At 30.7% G+C, this 26356-nt stretch overlaps 5 protein-coding genes and 1 non-coding gene across 9 annotated transcripts; 3 read left to right on the forward strand and 3 right to left on the reverse strand.

Moving 5' to 3' along the window:
* Positions 1-45: 45 nt before the first annotated feature.
* LOC8288400 (pentatricopeptide repeat-containing protein At5g12100, mitochondrial) lies at positions 46-2851 on the forward strand. Its single transcript, XM_002528532.4, has one exon. It carries the CDS (start codon positions 159-161, stop codon positions 2610-2612), a length of 2454 nt encoding a protein of 817 aa, XP_002528578.1. The 5' UTR covers positions 46-158; the 3' UTR covers positions 2613-2851.
* A 1512-nt stretch (positions 2852-4363) lies between these two features.
* Positions 4364-5250, reverse strand: LOC8288375 (peroxiredoxin-2E, chloroplastic). The gene has a single exon (XM_002528533.4). It carries the CDS (start codon positions 5160-5162, stop codon positions 4485-4487), a length of 678 nt encoding a protein of 225 aa, XP_002528579.1. The 5' UTR covers positions 5163-5250; the 3' UTR covers positions 4364-4484.
* Positions 5251-10738: 5488 nt separating this feature from the next.
* Positions 10739-14634, forward strand: LOC8288376 (enolase). The gene is given in 16 exon segments (NM_001323772.1): positions 10739-10879; positions 11035-11098; positions 11198-11262; positions 11360-11407; positions 11540-11626; positions 11720-11800; positions 12022-12123; positions 12238-12318; positions 12600-12674; positions 12783-12845; positions 12933-13010; positions 13348-13542; positions 13695-13745; positions 13849-13989; positions 14112-14168; positions 14254-14634. Coding segments are annotated over 16 exon segments (1338 nt in total). The 5' UTR covers positions 10739-10810; the 3' UTR covers positions 14335-14634.
* Positions 14635-15996: 1362 nt separating this feature from the next.
* On the reverse strand, positions 15997-16079 carry TRNAL-UAA. The gene has a single exon. It is a non-coding gene; the product is annotated as a tRNA-Leu (tRNA).
* An 83-nt stretch (positions 16080-16162) lies between these two features.
* On the forward strand, positions 16163-19064 carry LOC8288399 (splicing factor U2af small subunit B). 3 transcript variants are annotated; one of them, XR_001535924.3, is made up of 6 exons: positions 16163-16594; positions 16675-16756; positions 17396-17522; positions 17624-18067; positions 18198-18231; positions 18732-19064. XR_001535924.3 is itself a non-coding variant. In XM_015725013.3 (5 exons), exons 1-4 carry the CDS (start codon positions 16265-16267, stop codon positions 18024-18026), a joined length of 942 nt encoding a protein of 313 aa, XP_015580499.1. In that variant the 5' UTR covers positions 16164-16264; the 3' UTR covers positions 18027-18067; positions 18198-19064. The 3 variants fall into 3 exon arrangements, 2 of the variants coding, with proteins under 2 accessions (XP_015580499.1, XP_002528581.1); XM_015725013.3 differs by having other exon boundaries at positions 16164-16594; positions 18198-19064; XM_002528535.4 differs by lacking the exon at positions 18198-18231 and having other exon boundaries at positions 16164-16594.
* A 423-nt stretch (positions 19065-19487) lies between these two features.
* LOC8288378 (histone deacetylase HDT1) lies at positions 19488-23319 on the reverse strand. Of its 2 annotated transcripts, none has more exons than XM_015725003.3 (10): positions 23155-23319; positions 22333-22403; positions 22022-22236; positions 21864-21883; positions 21699-21746; positions 21424-21611; positions 20579-20680; positions 20351-20447; positions 19919-20045; positions 19488-19840 (listed from the first exon to the last, which is right to left on the reverse strand). In XM_015725003.3, exons 1-10 carry the CDS (start codon positions 23168-23170, stop codon positions 19780-19782), a joined length of 945 nt encoding a protein of 314 aa, XP_015580489.2. In that variant the 5' UTR covers positions 23171-23319; the 3' UTR covers positions 19488-19779. The 2 variants fall into 2 exon arrangements, with proteins under 2 accessions (XP_015580489.2, XP_015580488.2); XM_015725002.3 differs by having other exon boundaries at positions 20573-20680.
* Between the last annotated feature and the right edge of the window lie 3037 nt (positions 23320-26356).

The raw sequence follows: 26356 nt of genomic DNA on the forward strand, positions 1-26356 counted from the left end.
AAGAACAGACTTTGGCAAGCCGAAGCATAGCTTGTCTTGCCCCATTACTTTATATATTTACTAAAAAAGCCCAAACTCTAGCCCCCTTGCAAATTTGGGGTTTAGTGAGGGTTTTCCTTTTCAACGGAAATTCAAAACCTGAAACCAGATTTTGGAAAATGGCTAATCGCATTCGTCTCCTCTCTAAAGTCACTATTTCTACTAGAAACAATCCCAACCCTTTTCCTGTCTTTCCCTCTTTCTCTACAATCCCTACACCGGAAGAATCTGAACAAACCCAAAACACCCTATCAAACAATAGCAGCAAAGACCAAGAACGATATGAACAAGTCAATAAGCTTCAAATTCTACTTCAACAAAACTGTAATGAAGCCGCTTATAGCCTCGCCAAGTCACTTATTCTCACAAAATCTACATTCTCTTCGCCGTCCGATCTCTTCTCTTGCTTCTCTGCATGTTCAATTCCATTACGAATTACACTCTCAGATATGTTGCTTTCAGTTTGTTGCAAGTCCAAAATGCTTAGAGAAGCTGTTGAATTGTATGAATTTATGAGGAGAGATGGTAAGCTTCCGTCTCTTGTTTCTTTGAGTTTGTTATTTAGTTGTTTGGTGAATGAAAAACAATTTGTTAAAGTTGTTGATTTATTTATGGAGATTGAGAATTCGGGTTTTAGAACTGATACTTTTATGTATGCAAAGGCGATACAAGCTGCTGTTAAATTGCAAAATTTGAAGATGGGTATGGAGTTTTTGGATTCAATGAGAAAAAGAGGAGTAAGACCTAATGTATTTATTTATAATGTTTTGATTGGTGGGTTATGTAGAGAAAAGAGAATAAGGGATGCAGAGAAGATGTTTGATGAAATGTGTAACATAAATTTGGTGGGGAGTATTGTCACTTATAATACTCTTATTGATGGGTATTGTAAAGTGGGTGAGCTGGATGCTGCGTTTAAAATGAGGGAGAGGATGAAGGAAAAGAGTGTTGCGCCGAATATCATTACTTTTAACTCTTTGCTTAGTGGACTTTGTAAGATGCGCAAAATGAAGGAGGCGAGAAGCTTATTGAAGGAGATGGAGGTGAATGGTTTTATGCCTGATGGGTATACATATAGTATTCTTTTTGATGGGTTATTGAGGTGTGATGATGGGAATGGTGCAATGGAATTGTATGAGCAAGCGACTGAGAAAGGAATTAGGATTAATAATTACACCGGTAGTATTTTGTTGAACGGCTTATGTAAACAAGGGAAAGTAGAGAAGGCTGAGGAGATTTTGAAGAAGTTTACGGAAAATGGTCTTGTTGCAGATGAGGTTATATACAATACTTTTGTGAATGGGTATTGTCGAATAGGTGATATGAATAAAGCCATTTTGACTATTGAGAGAATGGAAAGTTTTGGGCTGAGGCCAAATTCTATCACTTTTAATTCTTTGATTGATAAGTTTTGTGATATGAAGGAGATGGATAAGGCAGAGGAATGGGTGAAAAAGATGGCAGAGAAGGGAGTTACACCAAGTGTGGAGACATACAACACCCTTATTGATGGCTATGGGAAGTTGTGCACTTTTGATAGGTGTTTTCAGATTCTTGAACAGATGGAAGAGATTGGGGTAAAGCCAAATGTTGTAAGCTACGGTTCTCTCATAAACTGTCTATGCAAGGATGGGAAGATTCTCGAGGCGGAAATAGTCCTTAGAGATATGATTTGCAGAGGGGTTTTGCCTAATGCACAGGTATATAATATGCTTATTGATGGAAGCTGTATGGTGGGGAAAGTGAAAGATGCTTTAAGATTCTTCGATGAGATGATGAGAAGTGAAATTAGCCCAACCCTTGTAACTTATAATGTTCTTATTGATGGGCTCTGCAAAAAGGGAAAGTTGACTGAAGCTGAAGACTTCCTTACCCAAATAACCAGTAGTGGTCATAGTCCAGATGTGATCACATACAACTCATTAATCTCGGGGTATGCAAATGCGGGAAATGTTTCGAAATGTCTTGGGCTATATGAAACTATGAAAAATTTGGGCATAAAACCTACCGTTAGAACTTACCATCCTCTAATCAGTGGATGTAGCAAGGAAGGGATAGAACTCGTCGAGAAACTATATAATGAAATGCTACAGATGAATTTGCTTCCTGATCGAGTTGTGTATAATGCAATGATTCACTGCTATGCTGAGATTGGAAACACTCAAAAGGCATATAGTTTGCATCAGGGGATGCTAGATCAGGGTATTCATCCAGACAAGATGACTTATAATAGTTTGATTCTGGGTCATTTTAGAGAGGGGAAGTTATCAAACATAAAGGATCTGGTTAACAATATGAAGGCTAAGGAATTGGCCCCTAAAGCTGATACCTACGACATTCTGGTTAAGGGACACTGTGACCTAAAAGATTTCAGTGGAGCATATGTTTGGTATAGAGAAATGGTTGAAAATAATTTCCTTCCCAACGCAAGCATTTGTAATGAGCTTACTGCTGGACTTGAACAGGAGGGAAGATTGCAAGAGGTCCAGGTAATATGCTCAGAAATGAATGTTAAAGGAATAATAAATCACTGGCCCTCTAAAGAGGAGATTTCTGCTGTTGCTAAAATGTAAGAGATAGTCAGCATTTGTGGGTGAGTGTGAACATTCAGAAGGCTGATACTACCGTGCGATGCTCAATTATGAAGATTTCACCGCCATTTTTATTTCCATTGAGTCAGTTTCTCATGATTATGAATCAACAGGTGTTACATTTGTAAAACAATACCACAAACATTAAGCCTTGTATATCCTTTCTGATCATCATTTCTGTCTATGTTTTGAAATTTAAATATTACATTTATTCTAGACTATAGTGGTTCTGCAAATTACACTTGTCTAAGAGCTTTATTGAATTGAATCTTAGGACACTGCAAAAATCAAGTATATAGTTCACAATATCATTTCTAAGCGTGTCTTCACCTGCACAAGCAATGATTTCTCTATAGAATACCTTTAAAGAGACTCTGCTTACTATATCTAACAGCCCCTCTTTTTTGGTCCTCTTTTTAAATGTGTGCAAAACAAAAACTTTTGGATGTCAACTACAGAAGCCTCTTGCTTCACCATCTCATGTAGTTGCATGAATAGCCCTAAGACCTGAACTGAGGTGCTCCAGATGAATGCCCAAGATTGACTACAGAAGATCGATCTCACAGGCAAAACCTAATGACAGATTTTATTGCACCTGTTATGTTGTTAGAGCTATTTATCCAATCACAATGACAGCAAAGTACTTTGCAATTCGGACAAATCATGTCTGATCTTTCTCAACGTTAATTCATCATATCCCACTTAATTCTTTCACTACAATCTCTTTCCTGTGTGCTGTATGCAGGCTTTGTAATAGAATGCAGGAATTACAAACATGTTCATTCCTGTTAACTATCCTAACCATTATATACAGGCACAAGTTGCAATGCCTGATGTATGAATTCGTGGGTGCAACTAATAATAGTAGATCAAAACTGAATGTGCAATTCAACATCTGAGACTGCAAATTCTCCTGTCATATAGTAATCCCAATCAGCATCTCATCCCTACCTATTGATAATCGTTGGTATTTTTATACTGGCATTTATAATTTTACACAATAGTAGTAAATTGAAATCCACGTTCATCTCAAGTATGAGCAAACGATGTGCTCTGAGCGACACCTATACCCACAAGAGGCAACAACAACAAACCAGAAATGCAAAGTTATTCACATCAAAGCTTGTCAAGTCAAAACAGAGAAACTACAACTGCAAGCAAGCAGTTTGATTAACTCTTTAAAAGCAGCTGCAAAAATCAATTTATGAAGTTAACTCTGCTGTTAGAATCCCATTCAAATTAGCAAGTACATTTTGTTCAAACTTCTGATGGACAGCAGTAACTTTCAGTATACTTGGCAATGTATCGGATGTCTGCATTGATGAGTGACTTTTGATGTGGCAGCAACACTGCCATCAAAAGTGTGCCAAGTGCCAAAGTGCGCAACTCAGACAACTCACCAGGTCAAAAGAAAGAAAAAATCATGACGCTAATAGCCAAGTTGAGAACAACATTTGTCAATTGTCATATGGTAATTTCTGGTTCTATTTGTCATGGGTACACCTCCAAGTGGATGTGTTTCAAGCACATAACTTCATTAAATTCTACGTCCTTTTCCTAACATTATCACATACAGTAACCCATAAACAAGATCTGAAACCCTCAATCATGCAAAGAACTCGAGACATTTTATTAACTACCACTTATAAACCCAAGAATAATCCAAAATTCTACTTTATAGCAGCAGCAAGTAGAAGAAGAAAACAGACTTTCACCAAACAAAAGCGCATGAATTGAAAATGAAGCAAACTTTTACTCCTGATAGTTCAAAACCCACTCAAGGTTTCATCACATTATTATCAGATTAACAACTCAAAATTGTAAAAGGCACACAAAAAAAGTCAAAAGAACCCATCAAAGCAATTTGAGGATATCATCAGCACCACTAAAAGTAAAAGCACCACCTTCTTCCAAATTAAGCACTTTAACAACACCATCCTCGGCTAAAATAGCATATCTTCTAGACCTCACTCCCAATCCAACAGGCTTATCACTCAAATCCAATTCGCACCCAATTTTCTTGGTGAACTCCCCATTCCCATCACTCAATAGCAACACCTCATCCTTAATCCCCAAATTCTCTTTCCAGGCTTTCATAACAAACGCATCATTCACCGAAACACACGCAATCACATCGATTCCTTTCGCTTTAAGCTCCGCCGATTTTTCCACGAATCCTGGAAGATGTTTTTGCGAGCAAGTGGGGGTAAAAGCTCCGGGGACGGCGAAAAGGATTGATTTCTTTCCTGCTGTTAGGGAGGATATTGTGGTGGTTTGGAGCTCATCGTCAGAGTCGAAATACGAAAGGGTGGCGTCTGGAAGTTTATCCCCTACGGTAATTGCGGCGGTTATTGTTGGAGTTTGTCTGGTGGAGAAAGCTTTAGATTGTATGGCTTTGGATTGAAGTTTCAGCGAGAGAGGAGAGAATGAGAGTTTTGAGGAAAGGGAGACCGGAGAAATGAGGGATTTGGTGGTGGTTGTAGCGGCGGCGGGAGAGAGGAGGAGGCGGGAGATTGAGAGAGTAGCGGCCATTTGGCGGTTTAAGAGGAGCAAAATATTTGGTGAAATGTTCGGTTATGGAGGATTGAAGTATGGATGAGAAAGATAGGCGGAGGGAACAATGAAGGGTGGGTGCAGACTGTCACGTGAGTTGTCATGTGAAGACAGATGTTTACCTTTTTTTTTTTTTTTTTTTTTTTCAGGTTTTCATTTTGTTTCGATTTTTGTCATTGAATCTACTGAGGCTAGTCCACAAGATCAGATCAGAAATTCATTATTTTTCAGTTTCTTTTAAGGCATAAAAGTTTCTTGTTCAATTTTCCTTTAAGAAATAAAATGAATCTATTGTGAGATATTCTTTTTCCTTATTATAATATTGAAAGAAATTATAGAGTACCAAGCTATAGATATATAATTCATAAGACATAAAAAGATCTTAGAATTTGTCATTGTTTTGATTTACATAATTTTTTTTAATTTATATTATTCTAACATATAAAATTCAAGCATGTAAAATTTAGTAATTTTTTTCAGTATTAATTTTTAATTGATAATTTATTATTTTTAATTTAATACTTTTAATATTTTAATTATACTCTTAATATTGTAAAATTTCAAAAATTACATTTTCAACTATATAATAATTCATAATCCTAAATAATATTATGCTAATAATATATATTTAATAAATTAAAATTTTGATATGTGTATTTATTTATATAAAAATAATATTTTAATATATTTATTTATTTTATATGTATATATAAATATTATATTTGTGTATAATTTTTAATATTTATCATATTAATAGATCAATTAATAATTTAGTTTTTATAGTTAAAACTAATAATTCAAATTGTATATAAATAACATTTTAATTATATTTTAATAATATTAATCATTTATTTTTTAAATAATAATTTATAATTCTGAAATGAAGCACATCAATAATATTTATAATTAATTTTATATATAACTAATATAACATAATAAATAATATAAAATAAATTATATATTTATTATATTAACATAATCTTAACTCATCAAAAATATTATTAGAATAGATATTTAATAATGAATATAATTATATTTTAAAATGAAATAAATAATAATAAAATATTAAAAAATTAATTTATATTTTTATAATTTTATTTTATATTATTATTTATATTAAAATAACACTAGTACAATATTTAGATAAACAACTAGTATAAATATAATAAATCTTAATAAATTCTTAACACTACATTTATGACATTATATACAATATAAAATAACACATAAGCTTAAATCTTATATGTCAAAAATAATATACATGTCAATATAAAAATTCTACGTGTCAAAAGAATTTTAAGTACACGTGCTTTACATGATTTTTATTATTATTTTGATTATAAAATTAAGTTGATAAATATAATTTAATAAAATATTTAATATTTAATATTAATTTATAATATTTTTTAAAAAATAGCAAACTGACTATTTTTAAATATTTTATTAGTACAATAATATAAAAATTATATTAAATTTATTAATTAATTTTAGTATTACATATTTTAATACTGTAATTGATATCACTATTTTTAGGATTAAAATTTTATTATATAATTAAAGTATTATTTTATTATTAGATAATAATATTAAAAGTATAATTTAAGATATTATTCTTCTAGAATTATAATTATTATTTAATTAAAATTTAATTTATTAGTTAATATAATATTAAAATATAATTAATATGTTATTTTATGATAGAATTAATATCATTATCTTATTATGACATTATTTATTAGTTAACATAATATTAAAATATAATTAATATACTATTTTTAAAAGTAAAATTAGTATAATTATCTGATTAAAAAATTATCTATTGGTTAATATAATATTAAAATATAATAAAAATACTATTTTTAATATTAGAATCGGTGTTTAATTAAAAATATAATTTATTAATCAATAAATTAATAAAAACTATAAAATCACATATAAATTTAAATCTTATATGTCAAAAATAATATATATATCAAAATAAAAATTTTAGATATTAAATATTAAATATACATATGAAAATTTATTTTAATTTTTAGAAATTAATATACAAAAATATATAAATTCTATTATGTGCATGTAGCTTTAATAAGGCCATAAATAGAGTTGAAGCATTCCGTGTTCCTTCTTTTTTCTTTCTAATATGCACTTTTCTTGAAAGGAAAATTTACGATGGTAATGTTGGTGCATATTTTCCTTCTTTGTTTTTTTAGAAAGTAATATTGGTGTATATTGAAAAGTAAAATTCCCCAGTTTTAACTCATATACCGTAATTAAAAAAACAAAAAGAAATACATTAGGCGTAATTATTAATCAAATTATAAATTGTAAAATTTTTGGTTAATTATAATATTTGTTAAGAAATACAATCAATTTGCCACGTAATACCTTTTACTAAAAAACTTTAAAATTAGCCATTATATAATATCTCATAAATAATTAACTTAAATTTTATAACAATTTTTAATAATTATATATATATTACAAGTGTTTATAGTTTAAGGTTGATCATTGATCTTTTATTCTTCAGTATTCAACATTTAGTTATCAGTTCAGCACATGAATAAAAACATAAGCTAAAGCTAGATAATTAATTTTTTATTAATTAAATCAGCGTAAAGTACCTTCACTGAATGCCATTTGCCAATCTTTTATCCATCATTTTAGAACATCCGACGTACTCAAGTGTGGGAACATCTCAGTTGAGATATAATTTAGTTTGTAGGATACAGATATGGAGACTATTAAGTTATAACATCACTAATGTAACGGAATGTTGGAATGCTGCTGCTAAACGACGAGGTTAGTCAGGGGTGTAAACAATCCAAACTACTCGAGCGCTTGATTCGAATTTAACTTATTTTTTTATTTCATTAAAGTTCGTTCAAAAAGTATAACGATTCGAATTTGATATTATTTTTAAGCTCGTTAAAGATTTGAGCCGAGCTTTAAAAGATAAAAATTCAACTCAATATGTTTATGATATATTATCTATAATAATATAAATTTTGTATTTAATTAGAAAATATCTTTTATACACTTATATTCATATATAAATTTATAATTTTTTTATAAACTAAAATTTGAAAAGAACAAATGGCATACAATAATCTTTTATTATAAAAATATTTTTTTTATTTTTAATACAGTAAAATATTTTTATTTAATTCTATAAATAGATTTTTATCACTTTATGTTTATTATCATGTAGTTTTTTCTATTAATTTTATTATTAAAAAATATTTATTTTATTTTTATTATTTTTATTTATATAATAAAATAAATAATATTAAGAAAATATTAATATTTTGAAGAGTTGAAATTTGATTTGGAAAATATAACAAAGTTAAATTTGACTCTTTAATTTGTTACTTGCATTCAATTTGGGCTTTAAAATTGTCCACCGGACTCAATTAATTTTTATTTTTTTTTACACTCTCATCATAGCATGTATAGTTTTAACTCCAAAAAAGACAATAAACTTATTTAAAAAAGCTAAATTAACCAAAATCATACGAAATTGAGCATGATAATAAAGTTCAAAACCAAATTAAACCTTATTTCTTTTTGGATATTGTTAATTAATGTAATGTCACGTCTGGGGTTAAAAATGGAATTAACATTTATATAAATATTAATTGAAAGTGTAATAGTTATAAATGCAGTTATTTAACGAACTATCAATTTTCTCTTATTAACGATTAAATAATAATTAATATAAATATTATTATCAAATGAAATTATTTCATTTATTAATAATAAAATGTTTTGAATCCTAAGGGATGGGATTAATTAAAATATACTATAACAAGGTTAACATTCAATCCATTAGAAAGAAAAAAAAGATACTAACTCCTTAATCATTAATATTCGTTAGTCTCCAATCAAATATAATATAAAATGGACTGAACGCTTAGTTAGTTTAAGGTAATTCAAATCTTATTGGACAGGAGAATACTTATATATCGTAATATCTTGACAAATAAAATTGGAAAAAAAATATGTTCTTAAATATATTTAAGCTTTTCTTTTTTGCTTAAAACTTGAAAACCTTTTCTAATTGATAGTGAAAGATAGCAAAAGCAGAAATATATGTAAAAAAGACACGTCAGTGAGTGGTATGGACCTTTTTCTTACATTGGAATTTGGTAGGTACTTCATAAAAACTTTGACTATTAAAAACATTATTATTATTGTTATTATTATTATCGTAATTATTTATTAGTATTGATTTCAATTTTAATAGCACAAAGCATATGCATGCGCAAAACCCATTACGCCATCTTTCTACTATAACTTTAATTTATTTATTTGGCCTTTGTTGGTGGATCTAAATAAAAGTGATCCCCAAAGGGCAAAAAATATTAGTAGAATTTTAGTGAAAGTGATTAAAGGAAAAATAAAATTGACATGGCTTTTGATCTCTAACAATGACCGCATGATTAATAATTGAGAAGCTGCAAATCTTGCATTTAATGGAGAGTCAACCATCAACCAAAATGGCACGCTTGATTCCTCCTCTACCTCCCTGTTTATTAATTAAATTTATTATGCGTGAAGGCATGACAAGATGAGAACATCAATGCAATTTTAGGTCATCTCATTTTATTTGATAAGTGATTTAACAATACTTTATTATTTTTTTATTTTTTATATTCATTTAAATTCAATAGACACAGCGGAGCTAAAAGAAAATGAATTAAATTCAAAATAAGTGCCCTCCTAATCTAATATTATATAATATTTTAGATTTATATGTGTAGTTTATGTATTAAGATTTAGACAATTAGGTGAGCAATAATATGTGACAAATGCATAATATATATATATATTATGAACATTCATAATTCAATACCACGTTTAATGTTAAGTTTTGGGAGAATTCTATAATATTTACAATTGAAGCAACCTTTTGCTTTATATTTTTCATTAGATAATTAAGTGCAATTATATATTATGTAGGGATAGTAACAAAATAACCACAGTAACATTAGATTCTACATGCACACAAACTACATATTTTAAATTTATTAAGAACATAATCAAAACAAACTATTTAATTTTAATTTACTTAAATTGAGTATGTCCATTAGAAATAAAATAAAATGTGAATTTTTTTAGCCAATACTAGAGATTGTAAATAAAATGGTTTAATTAGTAATTTTATTTATAAAATTAGACAAATATGAAGTTTAAATATTCTTATGTACTTGATTAAAAAAAGAAAAAAAAAAACATATTGATTTAACCAAATCAAGAACAACCTCACTTCTAAAATCTCTTACACAAATACAAGAAATCAACTCAGCTTCTAACCAAATTCAAAGAGCTCACTTTGACCATGACGCTTTGCCAAACGGCCCAAACCATACTTAACCTATCCAAGGAAAGTCAGTTACGTCCCTTCTTTAAAATTAAAAGAGAAAACAAATGAAAAAAGAAAATTAAAAGAATATTCCCTAAAAAAAAGAAAAAACACACACACACTAGCTAATCTAATCCTACGGCTATAGTTAACTCAAACTCCTCTACATAAACCCTGCAACTGAACGCTGCTTTAACACTTGTCTCTTCTCTATTTTTTCTATCTCAAAACAACTTTCACTCTCTCCAGATCTAAACAAAAACCTATGGCGATTACTATCGTCTCCGTCAGGGCTAGGCAGATCTTCGACAGCCGTGGTAATCCAACGGTCGAGGTTTGTCTTCCAGCCGATCACTCTACTTATTGTGTTTATCTTCATTTTCGATACTTTCTATGTTAAAGATAGATCTGTTAACAGTGCAATTATATGTTCTTAGATTGAAATTATAATATGCTTTAAGTGATTTAATGGATGTGGATTTGGTGTAGGCTGATATAAAATTATCGGATGGTCACTTGGCTAGAGCCGCCGTTCCTAGTGGTGCATCCACTGGTATGTTGTTTCTCTTATGTATTTATTCACCGTGCTATTCATATAATATAAATGATAATCGGCCTTAATATTTCTTATATGTCATTTTGTTGATTTTAGGTATTTATGAGGCTCTTGAGTTAAGAGATGGAGGATCAGATTACTTAGGAAAAGGTGTTTCTAAGGTAAATTATTACTTCTTTTTTTTTTTCTTAAACTTTTTCGCGCAAGAATGGATTTGATTTGTGATTTAAGTTTACTTGACTTTATTGTTTATTGTAGGCTGTTGAGAATGTTAATTCAATTATTGGCCCTGCATTGATTGGCAAGGTTAGTTACTGCCACTTCATTGTTTAATGAGTTTGTTTAAGCATCAAGTTAACTTTAAATTGCATCAAAGCATATGATGTTTTTCTCTGCTGAATCATTTGGTTTGGTTTGTTGTTTAATTCTTTTGCACAGGACCCAACTGAGCAGACTGCTCTTGATAACTTTATGGTTCAAGAATTGGATGGAACTGTAAATGAGTGGGGTTGGTGCAAACAAAAGGTATAGCTTAATTGATTGATTTTTGTTTGTTTATGCATAGTATTCTTGTTGGGAATGTTGGTTACAACAACTATTATTTGTGAATTTTTCCAGCTCGGAGCAAACGCCATCTTGGCTGTGTCTCTCGCTCTTTGCAAGGCTGGTGCTCATGTCAAGGGTATTCCCCTTTACAAGGTATTTTCTTCATTTTCTTAGTTGTTTCTTCTTTACCTCTATCCCTTCTTTTTTCAATTACAAATTTATAATATGCTCCATGACAACAGTTTAGAATACTGGACTAATAGTTACCCAGTCAAGCAATGATGGATGTTTGGTTTGTTATAGGTCATGGTTTTTGTTTCCCTTTTCCTTCTCGTGCTTCTGCAGAACCTTGATAACATTTGTTTTGCTTGCAGCACATTGCTAACCTTGCTGGTAACAAGAACTTGGTGTTGCCTGTCCCTGCTTTCAATGTCATTAATGGTGGATCACATGCTGGAAATAAACTTGCTATGCAGGCAATCTTCTCAGTCCTTCATTTGGCCAATCCGTTATGAATGCATCCTTAGCTTGTCTTGTCTTGTCTTTTATGAATGCTCCTTTATTGAGATTGTTAACTCTTTTCTCTACAGGAGTTCATGATTCTTCCTGTTGGAGCTTCTTCATTCAAGGAGGCCATGAAGATGGGTGCTGAAGTATACCATCACTTGAAGGTTGGTTTTTCCTTAGTTTTCCTGTTGCTTTAATTTTTGCCAGCTTTTTGTTTCTTTTATGATATTCTTTTGATGCTATTGCAATTTGATCAATTTTGGCATCAGATTCTGTAGGATCAGAGCCTGTGCACGATCTTGTTCTGATATATTCACTAATCTTCTATGACTCCTTTAAAATATCTCTCTTGTTGATATCCATGTTATCATAAAGTCCTCCCTACTTGGTTGCAAAAATATGTAGCTGCTAACTATTAGAATTATCTTTTATTCCTGTTTTTCAGTCTGTGATAAAAAAGAAGTATGGTCAGGATGCAACCAATGTTGGTGATGAAGGTGGTTTTGCTCCTAACATTCAGGTTATCTTTTGTTTGAATTTTGTGGTTTTACTTGACTTTTTGTTCCTGCTGTTTTCCCATTGTTTGCAACTAGTATGTGCTCACAGTAGCAAATTCGCTTGTGTCCAGGAAAACAAGGAAGGACTGGAATTGCTCAAGACTGCCATCGCTAAAGCTGGTTACACAGGCAAAGTAAGTTCTATTTCTGCCTCAGTATAGTCTTTCGATTTTTTGACATGAAAAGGAATTTTAGATACTAAAAGTTTCACCATTTTGTAGGTGGTTATTGGAATGGACGTTGCTGCTTCTGAATTTTATGGTTCAGATAAAACATATGATTTGAACTTCAAAGAAGAGGTGGGTTTTTGTGGCATGAAGGTGCTGTTAATTGCAGTTGCTTATATTGAGACCATAGGGTACAATAATTACTGCCAGTGTTGTTAATGTATTCGCAATATTGCCTTGTTATCTGGTTTACTGATTGTAGCATTCTCCTGGGTTGGACTGGATGAAAACAACTGTGTAAAACCCGTTATGATATAACAAATCCAGCTGCTGCTTTAGGCCGTGCTTTAGGTCATCTCATGTACATAGTATAATAGAGTTATTGGGATGCTTTGGTCATTTGACTGTGTGCTCTTTCATTTTCTTTACTCCCTTTAATTTTGTTTTTTCTGGGATTTTGTTTGTGTAGAACAATGATGGTTCGCAGAAGATATCAGGTGAAGCTCTCAAGGACCTGTACAAGTCATTTGCATCTGAGTATCCCATTGTATCAATTGAAGATCCATTTGACCAAGATGACTGGGAGCACTACTCAAAGCTAACTAGTGAAATTGGAGAGAAAGTACAAATTGTAGGAGATGATCTTTTAGTCACCAATCCTAAGGTGGGTCTAATTTTCTTGGCCCGCTTTGGGCTAGTTTTGGTTTCACGAGAGACCCTTGATTTCATGGGCCACATCATGTAATCAAAACAATAAAAATCATTGAGATTGCTCCCTCCATCTGACCTCTCCATTTATCTTCTTCTTATGTGCAGAGGGTGGAGAAGGCTATTCAAGAGAAGGCTTGCAATGCTCTTCTCCTCAAGGTACTGTTGATTGTTTTCCTGAAATGGGTTATTGTGGCTTTCTCTTGTCTTTGGTTGCAAGAATAAGCAAGAATGAATTATTTTTCATGCGTTATGGAAACAGGTTAATCAGATTGGATCTGTAACTGAGAGCATTGAAGCAGTGAGGATGTCCAAGCGAGCTGGATGGGGTGTGATGGCCAGTCACCGCAGTGGTGAAACTGAGGATACTTTCATTGCTGACTTGTCAGTGGGTTTGGCCACGGTAATTGAATTCCCTGGAAAAGACTTTGGACTTTGGACACTATGCCTTACTGCTTTCCAAGTTTGTCCCTTGTATTATTCAGTTTCTTGGATGTTCATTTTTCTTTTTGTTTTGAACATCAGGGTCAGATTAAGACTGGAGCGCCATGCAGGTCAGAGCGCCTTGCAAAATATAATCAGGTAACTTTACTACTTCACTATTTTCTGTTTTTTTAGCTTCTGCATATGTTGGCATAAATTTGCTGATTGTTACGTATCTGTGTAGCTCCTGCGTATTGAGGAAGAGCTTGGTGCAGAAGCAGTTTATGCTGGAGCCAAATTCAGGACACCTGTTGAACCCTATTAGAATCTGAAAGGGGTACTTGTTGGAGGTCAGATCCGAGCAGCGGACTTTTACTTGAAATGAATAAATTTGTGTGAAATGGGTTAACCCTGGACCCTTTTTCAAATAATTTTGACAGAAGTTTTGTTATGAGGTTGCAATAGTGGTGTAGGGAGTAGTGTTTTTTTTCTTCTAAAGTCAGAATATGTTCCACCAAAAGCTTACATTGAGTTTGCTTTTTATAATCGGGAAATGAAATGTTGGATTACATTATAAATCTTTGCGAAATGGTTTTGATTTGGCTGGTTTGTTGACTTCCTTTCACCAGTGCTCAAAATAAGCGCTTATTCAATGACTTGCAATTTATTTTAGAATTGCTTTGATATTTGGTGGAACTTGTAAGAGAGCATGGTTTGGGTTATATTTGGAATTCTGGAGTGGAGAAATGCTATTTGCAACAGGTTTTATTTGACGCACGAGCATACAGCTCAGGGTTGCGGAAGTCTCCTATTGAAGGGGATTGGGGAAAGTGGATATGCTCTTAAATTTCTATTACAAAGCACAATTAACTCTGGAGTTTATTCTTATTTAAGTTCTGAATGTCCTAAAAAACTTTTAAGTTAAACTCTATTCAATTTTAAAATTTGCAATTATGGTCGTCGGTGATCTAAGCATCGCTGAACGTTGGTTGAAGCGTACAACTCTCCGATCACCTGAAAAGACTGATAGTGCATGTTAGTGATAGTTCATGTTAATTCGCCGCCAAACAACGGTCAAAGAAGGTGATTTTAGGACCACGCAATAAGACAGAATTTTTAAAGGCGTATTTAGGGGGGTAATGAGGCCACTATTTGATTAGTCACACACATGCATTGGACCATTTAAATGAGACATTTTAATTGAATGATTAATTGTGGTCTCAATAAAGTTCAAAGTTTTTCATATACCTTTTATTTTATTCTCCAAATCCAGACTAGAAATTAGGCAAAGCGGAGGATTTTTTTTAAGGCTTTACAGACAGCATTGTTTCCATTAACCTGCTGCTAGAATCAACTTATTTTCTCTGTAAATCATTAATAAGTCTATTATGATAGTTTGAGTTTTAGGTTAAATGATCATTTCAATTTGCTTTTTTTTTTTTTTTTTTTGTAAATTAAAGTATTTAAAATGACATTCCTTTATAGAGAAGATTGTTTTAATGAAAATTTTATATAAATCTTGTTCTACACAGGGCTATGAATTTTCCAGTTTTATTATATTAGACTCAATAAATTTGTGAGTCTAATTGGATTATTATTATTAATATATTAATTGAATGGATTTAAAAACTGCTACTTGATTCAAATAGATTATCAATTTATTAGTATTTCACTCTCTAGATTCAATTACACTCCTAATAAAACATTATCTCCTTAAAATGTATTACAACTATTTAAGAACAAAACTCTTTTAGTCCTTCACATGGTCGCTAAGCAATAAAATAATGAAAAAAGGGTTAGCTTCCATTAGGTTGTAATAAGAAAGCTAGACATTGAATTATTTAAGACATAATGTTATGATAGATCAAAAGACCGGCATTAAATAAATAAATAAAAGAAAGAAGACTAGGTGCATCAGAAAGTAAATATTATCATAAATTTTAAAATAGAGAGGTGACATGATAAAAAAAATCAGAATTCCAAAAGTTGCAGGCTGTGGGGTTCGAACCCACGCGTACTTATGTACAGAAGATCTTAAGTCTTCCCCCTTAACCTCTCGGGCAAACCTGCGTTTTTGTTCAAATCGTTTCTTCTCGCTATATAATATATAAAAATAAAATAACAACTTAGGTTTAAAATCAGAATATAGTAGAGAGGAAGAGATCTTACGTAGTCTACAAAAACCCTAGAAATTCAACAGATAAAAAAAAAAACAAAAAACAGAAAAGGAAAACAGGAATTGAATCGAGAAAATCATGGCAGAACACTTAGCATCAATATTTGGAACAGAGAAAGACAGAGTAAACTGTCCATTTTATTTCAAGATCGGAGCATGTAGACATGGAGATAGATGTTCAAGACTCCACACGAAACCTAGCATTAGCCCTACGCTTCTGCTATCAAACATGTACCAGCGTCCTGACATGCTGACCCCAGGCGTGGATCCTCAGGCTCAGTCTCAATCACTTGACCCTCGCAAGATCCAAGACCACTTTGAAGATTTTTATCAGGATCTTTTTGAAGAGCTCAGTAAATATGGCGATATTGAAAGCTTGAATATTTGCGATAATCTCGCGGACCACATGGTTTGTTTCTTTTCTTCTTTTCCCCCTCTTTTTTTGGGCTTTTTGGTTTAATTGTGTTGTTTGATTTTTTGTTTCTGTAGGTTGGGAATGTGTATGTTCAATTTAGAGAAGAAGATCATGCTGCTAATGCTCTGCGTAACCTCAATGGACGCTTTTATGCAGGTTCTTTTTATTGTATTTAATTTTTTTTTTTTAATTTAGGTACTGTGAATTTTGTAATGTTAAATTGTCTGTTTTAGATTATATTTTGATTGATTTATTGATTTCAGACACTTTAGGGTTTTACATTTTAGGACACATTTGGTGAAGGCATAGTTTACAAATTCAATTGAATTGTAAATCTCGCAATATCTTGTTAGTTTTGGCAAGATTTGATTTCTTTCAAAATTTTTTTTTTAGGAAGAAAAAAAAGATCAAAGAAATGAATTCTGGCAACTATAGAATTGACTTTCAAAGCATGAGAACTGAATAAATAGAATTCAAGTCATTAAATTCTTGCATTTTTAGACTTTCCAAACAAGGGGTAAATTTGTGCGAATGTCTGTGCGAGTGTAACATTAATATAACCAAGAGGATTTTATTTTATTTTTTTATTTTTTTTTTTTTGCACTTTTGAGTAGGACAAATTACTATCTTTGTAATTTAATTCTTAAGTTTTTAAAAAAATATGTGACTGCAGACAGTACTTTACTTTTCCATAGAGTCCTTTGTTGTTTTTCTTTTTCTTGGTAGTGTTATTTCTAGTATGAAGTCAATTAGTCAAAGCAACTGTTGATATTTGGTAAATGTTGAATGTGATAGGCCGGCCAATCATTGTTGACTTCTCCCCTGTTACGGATTTCCGAGAAGCTACATGTAGGCAGTATGAAGAAAATGTTTGCAATCGAGGTGGCTACTGCAACTTCATGCATCTGAAGAAGATTAGCAGGTGATGTTTGTTGGTGTATTCTCTACTGGATGCTGCACCGTGGTAATTCAACTTGGTATTCTGTTGTCTATCTATTAATATTTTAGATTTATCAATTTTAGGGAGTTGAGAAGGCGGTTATTTGGGAGGAATAGGAGAAGACGTAGCCGCAGTAGAAGCCATAGTCCTAGTAGGCATCGTGGTTATGATGAACGCCCACATGGTGGCCGCGGTTTTGGTAGACGAGACGATGATAGGGCTCATCACCATGAGAGGGGCAGGAGGCCTAGAAGCCGAAGTCCTGGACGCAGAGGAGGACGAAGCAGAAGCCCTGCAGGAAGGAGGAATAGAAGTCCTCCTGTTAGAGAGAGCAGTGCTGAAAGAAGGGCTAAGATTGAGCAGTGGAACAGGGAGAGAGAGCAGACTGAATCTGGTAATAGAGACGGCCAAAACCTTGACAATGACAGGAACAGCAATGGTGATGCAAAGAATGGAGGTCATTATGATGATGATCAGCACCACTAGGAGCACTGCAGAAACATTACTGACCACATTGGAACCAGCTGGTTTGTCGCTCGGCTACTTTTGTTATTATAAATAAGACCTTTTTTTCTTGGACATTAAAAAAACAATAAACTTTTCATCTGATAAGGCCCATTCAGGAAATATAGCTTACTGCCCATTTCCACTGTGCAGGTGGAGTACAGGTTCACTGTCTTGTGTTATGAAAGTAAAATTCCAACTTTTGCCTTATAAGTTAGAAGAAATAGGAAAAAAAGAGGAAAAGAGGGGAAAAATATTGGCCTTTCTAGTTCTTGTATGTGAACACTTTTTTTACACAATCTTTTTAATCTTTAATTTTGCCCTGTGAAAACGTTTTCTAAAATGGATGTCTTTTTGTTTCACTTTACGATCGCTAAAAAGGTGTTTTAAGTAATCTCTTGAAGAGATCACACTCTTTCTAATTCACTGCACTTAGCATTTTGTAACTAAAAGAACAATTAGGAGGCTTTATCTGCTCAATTTTACTTGTCCTGTTATAGTCAGTTGCAGGGAGGTATGGGTAATCCAATCTTACAGGAATTCGGCATGGTCTTTCACTTATAAATATCATTTCTCTTTGAAAGTTGTCGTCTTATGTGCTTGACAAGTTTTGCAGGTTCAGGCTTTCCTGCTTTTTAGGATCGGCCTCAATTTCTTATGGCAGCTTACCATGATATTTATATACAGGTTGGATGTTTATCTGCACAGCATGTTTGCAGGATTTAAATATTATGTTGTAGAAGGATTGAGAAAGCTCTTTGGCCTTTGAACAATGAAGAAATAGTTAAGCTTCATACAAGGGGAAACAGCTGACTTAATCTTCGTCAACTGAGATTTCATCTGCTGGATCAGAGATTGAGTTTATGGAATGTGGGAAGCAGCAATGTCATTATTTCTGTTTTTTCAGTTGTTCAAACATTGTTGTGTTTTCGTTTTTGCATCATGGGTTGAGCTTGTGACCTGAAGTGGATGTTTAAACTTGCTTGCTTAGTATTTAAACTTCCTTTCTTTTTATGATAACTTTATGGTATATTGCTTTAGGAAACATTTTATGTCCAAGAAATTTGTTTGCATTTTGGTACAGTGAAGGTTGAGAATCAATCATGGTACTGCTGTAGTCGTGGATAGTGAGAATGGTTAGGTTTATTTTGTTTGAGGTGGTCTTGTTAGACTTGGTACTATATTAGCACCTCTGCTTCTGAAAACCCTATTTACTACAGAGCTAAAAAGCAAGCGTACAGGCCTCAGTGATCCACTTTAACCTTTTACTGAAATTGATTGAGCCTTTTTACTAAAACTGCAGGAAATCGATTGGGAACTTAGACTAGCTAATAGCTATCCAATGAAAACCAACATGTGCCCTAGTTTCAGTTGTAGCTCATTGATTTATTCCCAGACTCTTCCATCGGCTGGATTATATAAAAATACGAGTGCAACAGGAAATAACAGAACAATAAAACATTTTCAAATTTCTGCTCTTGCAACACAAGTGCGATCTATCAACATATTGATGCCAAACAAAAACAAATCATTCAAAACACCATAATCTCCATCCAACATGTAAAAGGTTGACCAACCAGAAACAATCCACAGATTATCCAACAAAAAGCCTAAGGTAAAATACTTATGCTAGGCTATGCTCTCATTTCACATTAACTAGACCTAACAGTCTCATCGACAAACTCGGAAACATCAAGGTAAGCAGGCAAAAACCATTATCCACCCCCATTCTTCACTATGCAGCACTGTGCTTAGCCTTGGAATGAGATTGTAAAGCAGCTTCTGAGCCAAATGCCCTGCAAAGCCAATTAGAATTACTACAACGCTATAGTCCAATAGAAATCAATTTCAAGAGCTTTTGGATGGAAAGCTACCTGTTGCAAGACGTACAAGGAAAAGATTTCTGAGTCTGCTCCTTTTTCTGGTCACTACTAGCAGGGGTTTTTAAAATTTTCTTTGAAGGATGAGGTGTTGCTACATGACCACTTGCCTTCTTCCCATCTGCACAGACAATCAGCAAGAACCTTCAATACCATAGGAGTACTCACATGAGACCTGAAGTAAGTCAAGCCCCAAAAGAACCATGATAGTACATAGTTCATTCCTAATATGTTAAATCTCTAACAAGAAAAGAAAATAGGTCTTGCAAGAAAGAAATCATTAAATAGATGAGGAAACCATAGTAAAACCACCAAGATAGATTCCACCTAAAGCATCAATATGAGCATCATAAGCAAACTCGAAAATCAACAAAAGCAGATCATAGAAATGCCACTACATACAAGAGGGACACCACTAAAACTTACCAGTCTTTTGAGGAGTAACCAACTTGACCTTCTTATCAGGAAGTGGGGTTTTCTTAGCAGATTCAGCAGGTCTCTTTTTGCCCTTTTCAATCTTCAACTGTTGGAAATTAAGTACAACCAATCTCTGTTATTCATTAGATAACCTTAAGAAATATAAAAGCTTTTGGCACATGTAGCAACTAGGAAGGAACAATATCAAGCATGCTGCATGCAAGTACATACTCCTACCGTCTTTGGTGTCTCTTCATCCTCATCACTGCTGTCATCACTTTCATCACTATCTTCATCCTCATCATCACTTTCGTCTTCCTCACCAGTGGTTGTCAAGTCCTAAAGAAAAAACCCAATATAATTAGCAAAACTTATTACATCAAGGCTCTTTAAAATGAACAAATTAGCAAATTCAGAAAGATGCTCACTGGCCATCAGAATACGTCATCAGCAACAATGAAAATTTTCTAAAAGGTTAAAGACAGTAAGCTAAAACAGCTTTTTGCCTAAAGAAACTCTAAATCACTAACAAACTAATATTATTAATTGTGAATTCATACTAAACAGAGAATTGAATTACAAAAAGAGCAGCCATATATAGCTGACTAGAAAAGATCAGTAACAGAATTAACCTATTGGAAAATGCACCATATAGAAGCCCGAATTCCCAGCAAAGGAATCTAACATTATTAATGAGTTAAGACTAGATAAAACAAATACCAAGGATAAAAATTACTAATATATGGATCATATAATCATAGTGTAAACTATTAATCAGGCTAGTTTCTATTATTGTAGCAATATGGTAGCAGGAGTTTCACTCAGCTACATCTAATTGAAAATTAAATTAATATAATTTCAGGCAACATAATCACAATTTCTTTCAAAGCAATTTGAAGGATAGCCTATTAAATATTATACTATAATTATGATGCAAAAAATGTGTTCAATCTTCAAAATATCTATAATACTAAACAAAGTCATCTATGTCCATATGAATGTTTCAATTACTTCAAGATCAGGGTTGACATGCGCAAGTCATCAACCAAAATGCAATAAACCAAACAAACAGACTAAAGCACCTTATCATCACTGGAATCATCCTCATCAAAAGATTCATCCTCATCCGCAGTACTATCATCACTATCATTATCAGGTTTCTCATCTTTCTTTGGTTCAGCAATCTTCACCTTTTGCTTAGAGCCAGTAGAATCAGGTTTAGCTTTTTCAGTTTCAGGCTGTGGTTTCTTAGTCTCTGACCCAGGCTTCTCTGATGTAAAGATTACAAACAAAGAATCAAAAATTGTCCCTCAAAAGACATAACAAAAAAAGTAAAACTTTGACAATAATATTATACCATTGTTGGTAGCAACTGGAAGATCCTCTTTGATTTCAGGCTCAGACTCTGAAGGTACAAAACAGACCAACAAATTACAGAACAAAAAAATAAAATTTTTTAAGGAAACTAAATGCAGATTTAAATTATTTACATAAAGGGGGAACAATTGTTGCAGCGACTAACCTGATTCATCATCACTCGAGGTGGAACAACAAGAAAAAAAAAAGGCAGTTAAGGAGAAAACAAACAAAAACAAAAAAAGAAAACACAAGTGCAATGATGATGAAAGCAGAAAACTGCAACCACAATATTCAGAAGAGAGAAACCCCAAAAAAGGATATTAATCATTTTGTAACACCCTGTAACCACTGAAGTATACACTTCCGTGTTTCCAATTATGGGAAAGCTCAAAATTTTGATCAAAGATCAGGTCAAAAGATAAATGAGGGAATTTTTCACAAGAGAGTGTTCCAAGAACAATCTTCTTATCATTAATCTTCACAGACACGAAAACAGGCTCATTTCCCTTATTCTTCTTGACCTCGCCAAGACAAGCCTGTCCATAGGAGAATTAATTATTTTGTAAAGCACATATGAAGAAGTGCAGTAATACCCAAATCAATTTTAAATATCAACCAAAAGATCCATTAACCTGTGAAAGATGCAGAGCGAATCCACCACCACATTCAACCACAAGGGACTCTCCACTTTTAACCTCAATACCTGAATTTATATTCGCATTAACAATTAACAAATTTCTGTGTATGAAGGCATCATCCATGAAAAACACATGATCATCAATAAATAACCATGAAGCCAATCAAAAGCTACCAGTCATAACCAAAAGCAAATTTCCATCACCAAGTTTTCATCCATAAATTTTTATTTTTATTTTTTAAAAAAATTAAAAGAAGAGAAGCACATTAGCAATAGCAGAGTCTTCAATATTAACACTATTGTCAACGCTACAAAATTTGAAAATACTACAAATGCAAAACACTTATTTAACTATTTCAAAAAACCAAAAAAGATAAAACAAAATATATTACAACTCTTCTTGGCAAAAAATTCGATACATCATTAAAAAAGAAAAATCTACCACAGGTTCCTGCTCAAGAATCAACCTTATTTTGTATCAGCTTCCGCTTCACAATTGACACACCAAGTGCCCGTATTCGTAGAAACACAGTATGGTGCCCACAAACATTATTAAAAGAAGTAGTGAAATACAAAACAAAAAACCTCTAATTTGTATCTAATTTTTACGATAAAAAGTAAAAATTGTTGCAAACCCACAAGTAGCATAACCAGAAAATAACAGCTTACACATGTTACCAGATAAAAAAAAAAACAAAAAAAAAAGTCATTTTAACTACAAGTAAGTAAATTTATAAAATTAAAAGAAAAAGGGCAAATGTGCAAATGTAACAGAAAATTAGAGAGATCTTGAACAAAGATTAGAGAAAACTTTTACCCCAAAATTCTGCCATTGTGAAGAGCAAAGGAGAACAGTGCGATATTTAATCTTCTTTTAGAACAGCCAGTAAAAAACTAATATATGTATATTATTTTAAGGGTTCGAGAAAAGCAGTAGGTTTATAAATAGCTATTAGAATTTAGAAGAGCAGAGGCTTTGTTCTGGTGTAGCGGGTTTTTGAATCGTGCCGTCTTGGCGAGATCATGATGCTACACGTGTGTTTCTTGATTAATTAAGTTATTCTTTAGATGTTTTTGTAGTGTAATGTCAATTACTTAAAACTAGATGACTTTGAAGACTTTTGGGGAGGTTAAAATATCATTCAAAATAATAATAAATAATTCTAATATTATATATAGACATTAAAGAAAATATAATAAAATATTTAAGTATTAGATAATTATGTAATATCAATAATTAATTAATAAATTTTATTATAATTATTATTTTTAAATTATTGACAATTTTAAAATATGATATTTTTAAATTTAGTGTTATTATTTTTAATGATATTAAAAATAAATTTAGAAATTTAAAATTTGTATAATTAAAAGTGAGAAAAAGTTAATATGGATGAATGAATGAAATTTTTAATTAAATTATTAACATTAGGAATGACAATGAAATAGTAAAGGAATAGATAATTTAAAGGAAAGGGGGAGTTGAAAGAAAAAGAAGATAAGATATTTACTATATTGTGTTTAATTATATAAAAATAATTATTAAAGATAATGAATAAAATTTATTGATTTTAAATATTTTATTGTAATAATATAAATATAAATAATTATTAATTAGATTTTAATTTTTTTCGTGAGTTTAAATTTTTTATACTATAAATTAGAGTGAATTAATTTTAATGTCTACAAAGAAAATAAAGAAAATTTTAAAATATTCCCCTTCAATTTTTTCTTTTTTTTTCTAAAACAAATTACTTGTCAAACACAATTAGAATTAATTCTCTATCTATTTTATTATATTCCTTTTAGATTATTCTTCATCCATGCACATTATAAGAGAAAAAATAAAACTCAGAAAGTAAATAAAAAGTCAAGAAATGACTTTAGAAAGTAGAAATAAAATGTGATATAAGAAAAATAACACTATATTAGAATACATGATAAAATATTATTATAAATAAATAAAATAAAATATATAAAAATAGAGAAATATATCTAGAAAAGAGAAAATATATTTTTTAAAAAGAAATAGAGAAAATATCTCTTAAAATATTATTTTTATTGTATAAAGAGATAATAGATCTGAATTTAACAACTTTGTATAGAAATAGTTGAAGATGAGAAAGATAAATTTCTTGATCCGTGAGAAATAAATTCAACATAAATATAAGAATGATGAAGAAATTAAGTTGAAAAATATGACAGTCACTCGTGAATAAAATAAAATAAATTTCAAGAAAAAAAGCAAATAACTAAAATATGGAAAAAAAATTGTTTGAAAAATAAAATATGGAGAGTTAAAAAAAAATTATATGTGGAGTAATGAAAGAAAGAAATACATAAAGTCTGCAAGAAGAGTAATAAAAAATAAAATATTTAAGAGTTTAAGGGAGATTTTTAATTATTTTATTTAAAAAAATTAAGAAATAAATAATAATCTATTAGAATAATACATTTAAATAAAACAAAATATCTTAAAAAATAGCCATATTGTAACAAATAAAATTTTGATTAAAAATTATATATATATATATATATTAAAAAATTTACTCAAAATCTATCATACATTAATACATAATAGATATAATCATCTATTGAATTTGATTATAAATAATAATTTTCTATGGTATTTAAGAAAAGGACTATCCAGCTCTATACCTTTTGAATATTTAAGGTTATTTTTTTCTAATTTTAAACATTCAGCCTGTTTTAAGTGGTATTTCCTGCTTCACTGAAAAAAGATAATTCATATTTATCTTTCAAAAGAAATCATATTAAACTAAAATGAATACCTAAACTTATATTTTAATTGAATATTATCCAATTTGATGATTTTTCTTAATATTTGTATTTAAGGCTAAAGAGAAGGCCTATAAAATAGGAAACTTTTAAAATATTCTAAAACTAAATTATTATTTTTTTCACCATATTTTTTATAAGAAATTAAAAATATTTATTATTTTTCATATAAAATAACCATAGATCCTAATGGGCTTCACTTCTCCACATATCCGTTAACTGGAGAAAAGTTGAAGCTTTGTATGGCAATGGGGGCCTTACTTTGTCCCCGGGGGATTAAATTAAATTTTAATATAGTAAATAATATTTTTAAATGAATTTAATATTTAATAAATTAATATATTTTATAACATTTAAAATATTATTTTATTTTATTATCTTTTTTCTCGCATCTTTTTATAAATGAAATGGATTATTTTATAAATTTTAGTCAAACATAGTATTAAATTATTTGAATGATTTGATAAGTTAAATTTGAAATTTCATAATAATTATAAATTAAATCGAAATATAAAAATATTTCAAACATAATAATAAGTAAAATATTATATTTTCTAAATAACTTATTTTTATTCTTAGACATTTCTTTCACTATAATCTTTCTCCAGTTATCATTGTTATGTTTAGAAGCTCTTTTACTCTAATTTCTCATTAAATTTCATTAATCTTTTCCATCTATAAGATTTATGTAAAAAGGAATTTAATATCAATCATGATTATATAAAATCTGTAAATTAAAATAATAATATAATAAAAAAATTAAAGAGAAAAATCTATATTTATCTATATTTATATATGAAAGCAAAGTTTTAAACATATTTTTTTATATGGCTTTTTTTTATTTATTTATATGAATTATTCTTATAGATTATTTTTCCTTCAAGTTTTTTTTTAATCTTAAAATGAGGTATTTAAGAGACTTTATTTCACCTAATTTTTTTAGCTTTTTTTTTCTTTCATTGATCTTATATTTAAATTTTTTTATCTTTTTATTTTATTTATTCATTTTATTTCATATATAATTATTAGCACTTTGCTTATGTCATTGTATGATTATTTTATTATTTATATTTAAAATATTTATTTTATATATTATATAATTCAACTTATATTAGTATAAAAATAAATTTTTATTTCATTTTATGATTTTTTTGCACACACACACATATATATATATATATATATATATATATATATATATATATATATATATATATATA

The sequence above is a fragment of the Ricinus communis genome, chromosome 10, assembly GCF_019578655.1.
Source record: "Ricinus communis isolate WT05 ecotype wild-type chromosome 10, ASM1957865v1, whole genome shotgun sequence".
Taxonomy (NCBI): Eukaryota; Viridiplantae; Streptophyta; class Magnoliopsida; order Malpighiales; family Euphorbiaceae; genus Ricinus; species Ricinus communis.